This window comes from Penaeus japonicus, unplaced genomic scaffold (genome assembly GCF_977035675.1).
Source record: "Penaeus japonicus unplaced genomic scaffold, GWHDUDI00000001_assembly GWHDUDI00000029, whole genome shotgun sequence".
Classification (NCBI taxonomy): Eukaryota; Metazoa; Arthropoda; class Malacostraca; order Decapoda; family Penaeidae; genus Penaeus; species Penaeus japonicus.
This window is the reverse complement of record NW_028234431.1, coordinates 8,087,744-8,092,743: the sequence shown is the minus strand read 5'-3', so window position 1 is coordinate 8,092,743 and position 5,000 is coordinate 8,087,744. Positions and strand designations below refer to the sequence as shown.

The 5,000-nt window shown below is 46.7% G+C and overlaps 1 protein-coding gene across 1 annotated transcript in view; it reads right to left on the bottom strand.

Moving 5' to 3' along the window:
- The window catches only part of ry (xanthine dehydrogenase rosy), a 33,129-nt gene that overhangs the window by 7,360 nt on the left and 20,769 nt on the right, over positions 1 to 5,000 (bottom strand). The window contains exons 14-21 of the mRNA XM_086553865.1: positions 4,855 to 4,999; positions 4,277 to 4,514; positions 3,878 to 4,059; positions 3,244 to 3,596; positions 2,810 to 3,025; positions 2,467 to 2,617; positions 1,909 to 2,054; positions 1,409 to 1,586 (exon numbers count right to left, since the gene is read on the bottom strand). Of these exons, the coding sequence (XP_086409991.1) occupies positions 1,409 to 1,586; positions 1,909 to 2,054; positions 2,467 to 2,617; positions 2,810 to 3,025; positions 3,244 to 3,596; positions 3,878 to 4,059; positions 4,277 to 4,514; positions 4,855 to 4,999 (1,609 nt within the window). The remainder of the gene's footprint in view (positions 1 to 1,408; positions 1,587 to 1,908; positions 2,055 to 2,466; positions 2,618 to 2,809; positions 3,026 to 3,243; positions 3,597 to 3,877; positions 4,060 to 4,276; positions 4,515 to 4,854; position 5,000) is intronic.

Genomic DNA, 5,000 nt, shown 5'->3' with positions numbered 1-5,000 from the left:
GAGGGGAGGGAGAAGGAAGCGAGATTTTGAGGGAAGGGAGAAGGAAGCGAGATTTTGAGGGAAGGGAGAAGGAAGCGAGATTTTGGGGGGAGGGAGAATGAAGCGAGATTTTGAGGGGAGGGAGAAGGAAGCGAGATTTTGAGGGAAGGAAGGGATCGAGAGTTTGGGGGGAGGGGGAAGGAAGCGAGATTTTGGGGGGAGGGAGAATGAAGCGAGATTTTGAGGGAAGGGAGAAGGAAGCGAGATTTTGAGGGGAGGGAGAAGGAAGCGAGATTTTGAGGGAAGGGAGAAGGAAGCGAGATTTTGAGGGGAGGGAGAAGGAAGCGAGATTTTGGGGGGAGGGAGAAGGAAGCGAGATTTTGAGGGGAGGGAGAATGAAGCGAGATTTTGAGGGAAGGGAGAAGGAAGCGAGATTTTGGGGGGAGGGAGAAGGAAGCGAGATTTTGAGGGGAGGGAGAAGGAAGCGAGATTTTGAGGGAAGGGAGAAGGAAGCGAGATTTTGAGGGGAGGGAGAAGGAAGCGAGATTTTGAGGGAAGGGAGAAGGAAGCGAGATTTGGGGGGGGGGGAGAAGGAAGCGAGATTTTGAGGGAAGGGAGAAGGAAGCGAGATTTTGAGGGGAGGGAGAAGGAAGCGAGATTTTGAGGGAAGGGAGAAGGAAGCGAGATTTTGGGGGGAGGGAGAAGGAAGCGAGATTTTGAGGGAAGGGAGAAGGAAGCGAGATTTTGAGGGAAGGGAGAAGGAAGCGAGATTTTGAGGGAAGGGAGAAGGAAGCGAGATTTTGAGGGAAGGGAGAAGGAAGCGAGATTTTGAGGGAAGGGAGAAGGAAGCGAGATTTTGAGGGAAGGGAGAAGGAAGCGAGATTTTGAGGGAAGGGAGAAGGAAGCGAGATTTTGGGGGGAGGGAGAAGGAAGCGAGATTTTGGGGGGAGGGAGAAGGAAGCGAGATTTTGAGGGAAGGGAGAAGGAAGCGAGATTTTGAGGGGAGGGAGAAGGAAGCGAGATTTTGGGGGGAGGGAGAAGGAAGCAAGATAGAGGGTGACGTGGGAGGGATGTTGGGATATGAGATGATCGATAGGAAGTACGTTTTATTGTTATTATTGTTTTTGTTATTGTTATTAGTAGTAGTAGTAGAAGCGTTATCATTATCATTTTATTTTCATCATTGTTATTATTATGATAATCATTTATTTCACTATAATCCATATTATTATTACTATTATTATCATCAATTTCATCATAATAATATTATTATCATCTATTTCATCATAATAATATTATCATCATCTATTTCATCATAATCATTATCATCATCACCATTACCACAACTATCACTACTAATATCACCATCACGATACCTACCCTACCTACTAACCCATTCGACATCAAAATACCACCCATTCACACCAACCTGAATCATCTTGGTGTGGAGTCCCTGTCCCATCTCCGTGCCGCCGTGAGACAGGAGGACAGAGCCGTCAGTGTACACCATGACCAGAGCTCCGGCCTGGTTGAGGAACACGGCGGTGTATGCGATGCCGAACTTGGTGGGCACGGCTGTGATGCCCCGTTTTCTATACTTGTTGTTTCTGGAGAGTTTGAGGGGGGGGGGTTATTTGTTTAGAAATTGTTATGTGGTTTTGGTGGGGGAGTGTGTGAGGGGAGGAGGGGGTGAGGGAGAGAGAGAAAGAGAGAAAAAAAATAGAACAAAATAGAAAAAAAGAGAAAGAGAGAAAAGGGAGAAGGGAAAGAGAAAAGGGAGGATAAGATAATTCAGTTTATTTATATATATCCACAATTTTCATCCACCTCATCCTACCGAATTTATCAGCGAAGTAAACAATTGCTATCCCCCCTACTTCAGTACGGTCACCACCACAAATATATACAACATCTCACGCATTCCCTTACGCGTTGAACAAATCCACGGCCTCTTTCCGTTTCTGGTAATCGGCCTGGTGTATGACCTCTTCCCAGCACCTCTTGACGTTGCACTTATCCAGCAGCTGGTTGAAGTGCGTGGAGTCCCCGACGTCGTAGAGGTTCTTTGCTCGCACCTGAGGACGTGGAGGGGGGAGGGAGCCATGGGAGGAAGGGAGGGGCGGGGATAGGGGGGAGAGGGAGCCCGGGGAGGAAGGGCGGGGCGGGGATAGGGGGGAGAGGAAGCCAGGGGAAGGAGGAGCGGGATCGAAGGAGGGGAGGAGATGAAGAAGAGTATTGCTTAGTAACAAAATATTGGATTTATCTGTGAAATTTGGATGTTATTTTCATATTTACCAAATATCTATACAAAATACTTCGATTACAACTGTTTTGATTTTTGCACGAGCGAGAAACGCAACTGATTCATTCTAATGAATAAAAAAAACATCAACCAGAAGGCTTGCATTCACAGTACAAAAGAGCACTAACTACACCCTTCCCACTCTCTAAGAAAGAACGTCTTAAATCATTCCATATTCACACTACCTCGTCAGGATCTATCCGGAGATAATGTGCCACTCGAGACACGACGTCCTCGGCGAAGAGCATTCCCTGAGGACCTCCGAAGCCTCGAAAAGCCGTGTTGGAAGAAAGATTTGTCTTGCAAGCATAACCCGTCACGCGTCTGTTCTCACATCTGATGAAGAGAGAGAGAGGGGAATAGTTTTTTTTTTATCAAGTGATAAGCGTTCTGTATTAACATAAAAAAGTGATTATGATTGGGATGAGTATATCATTTAAATGTGTTTTCTTTCTACAGAATAACATGTCCGATAAAATATTCATATTTTGTTCCCATGGTATGATCGAGAAACTCAGTCCGACGTACCTGTATGCATTATCCATACTGAACATCGCCCTGTGCACGACCGAACCGGAGAGGTCGTACGAATTCCCGCTGTTCGCGTACAGGTCCATCTCCATGGCCGTGAAAACGCCCTCGTCCGTGAATCCGACCTTCCAGCGGCCCAAGAACGGGTGTCGGTTTCCGGTCATGAGCATGTCCTCGTCGCGGTCCAGCATCAAGCGGACGGGGCGCTGGAGGCTGTGGGCAGTGTATATTTACATAATCACGTATTTCATAAAAAAAAGGCATGCGCGTATGTGATTGCGTTTATAATCACAATTATAAAGTAAATCTACATAAGAGCATAAACACGCGGATGTATCTGGATGTATAGCTTTAGCCATGACAGGAAGAGAAATCAAATGAAATCAGGCCAAGATGAAATCGAATCCTCCGCAAAAGCCTCGACCACCTACGCTGCCGCCGCCACACAGATGGGCAAGGACGCCACGGTCGTCCTGGACTCCTTTCCGCCGAAGCCGCCGCCCATCCTCTTGACGCGACACACCACGCGGTTGAAGGACACGCCCAAGGCCGCGGCCACCTGCTCCTGCGTCCTCGTCGGGTTCTGGCACGACGTGAACAGCTCCATCTCCCCGTCCTCGCACTTTGGGACGGCGAGGTGGGCGTTGGTCTCCAGGTAGAAGTGTTCTTGGCCGCCCATGTGTAGCTCGCCCTCGAGGGTGTTGGGAGACGACTTGAGGGCTTCCTCGACGTTGCCTTTCTTGATGGTCCAAGGGCCCCACCAGGACTTCTCTCGGATGGCGTCCTACGGGAAGTGAGAAGTTTATAGGCGAAGGAATGGAAACAAGTATCCGGACATCGTATCATAATACTTCATCAATACACATTTTAATTTGCATTGCCCATAAATAAGTCGATATAAACTGTTCTGAATCTGCTAACACAGCTAATAATAATTATATGTCTCTTACAATAACGATTTCTTCGATAAATATCAACCTGCCGTGATAGTAACGGGAAGAGTTTTTCTCATTCAATTTGCTCACTTTCAGCCATCACAGAAACCAATTACTTCGTTGTTGTTACCTGGATCGTCACTATTGTTGGCGATATCTCTTGATACTGGACCTTCACCAGTTTCGCTGCCCTCTGCGCCGTGGCTTGGTCCCTGGCCACGACCAATCCTACTAGCTGTCCTACGCAGGTAACTTTCTCTGATGCGAATATCTCCTCGTCAGGTAAAATACAACCTGTCTTGTTCCTTTCTTCTGTTGAATCATTTTGGGAATATTAGATGGGATAATATTTTGAGGGTGGGAAAATTTTGATGAATAGCTTAATTTCTTATGTTAAGTCATGTCTTTAAAGACTGACTGATATATATCTGAACTTTGCCCGTTGTAAAATAAGAAAATCCAAATAAAACGCACTCAACAATCATAAAAAAACGACTTCAAACGAGTCTTCCAAACGTCACAAACTAACCCGGGATGTCCCTCGCGCAGAAGAACCTCTCAACCCCTTCAACCTTAAGAGCTTCCGACTCGTCAATGCTGAGGATCTTGGCGTGGGCTTTGGTTGAGAGGACGACCGCCGCGTACAGCTCGTTCTCGAAGCGTGGCATGTCGTCCACGTACACAGCTTCACCGGCTGCTTGCTTGAAGGCAGCGGCATGGGTCATCGGTCGGCCTATGGGGTCGGACCTATCCTGGCCTGGCGAAACCTTAGACGAGAAGAAAGAAAAATATTTGATACAGCGGTATTTAGTGGTTCATTAAGAGTAGATTGAGAAGAGAGAAGAAAAAAACACTTACAAATTAAATTTTAATGGAAGGTAAGATAATCCACCTTGCCTTCTATCATCAGATTTTATTTTCTGAAGAAACTAAAGGGCGAGGAACACATAGCAATGAGTAGGCAAGACTAGTTTCCTTTACGGTGGGATTTTCTGACACTGTACCATCACCGTAATTATTTCTGCCATTCAGTAGATTTACGTACTGATTAATTCTACACACTACAACAAAAACTCTTGCAATCAAACGAAGGAGTTGCATCCTCACCGTCTGGAAGAGTTGCGTGCTCTTAGGAGTTGTGTGTTGATGCATTAACGTTGCTCTTCGCTCGTCCTCCGTCAGAGGCTCCACCTGAGAGGGAAGTTTCTCGCTCAGTCGTCCTCGAACACTTAGGTAAAACTTGAAGAAGAAAC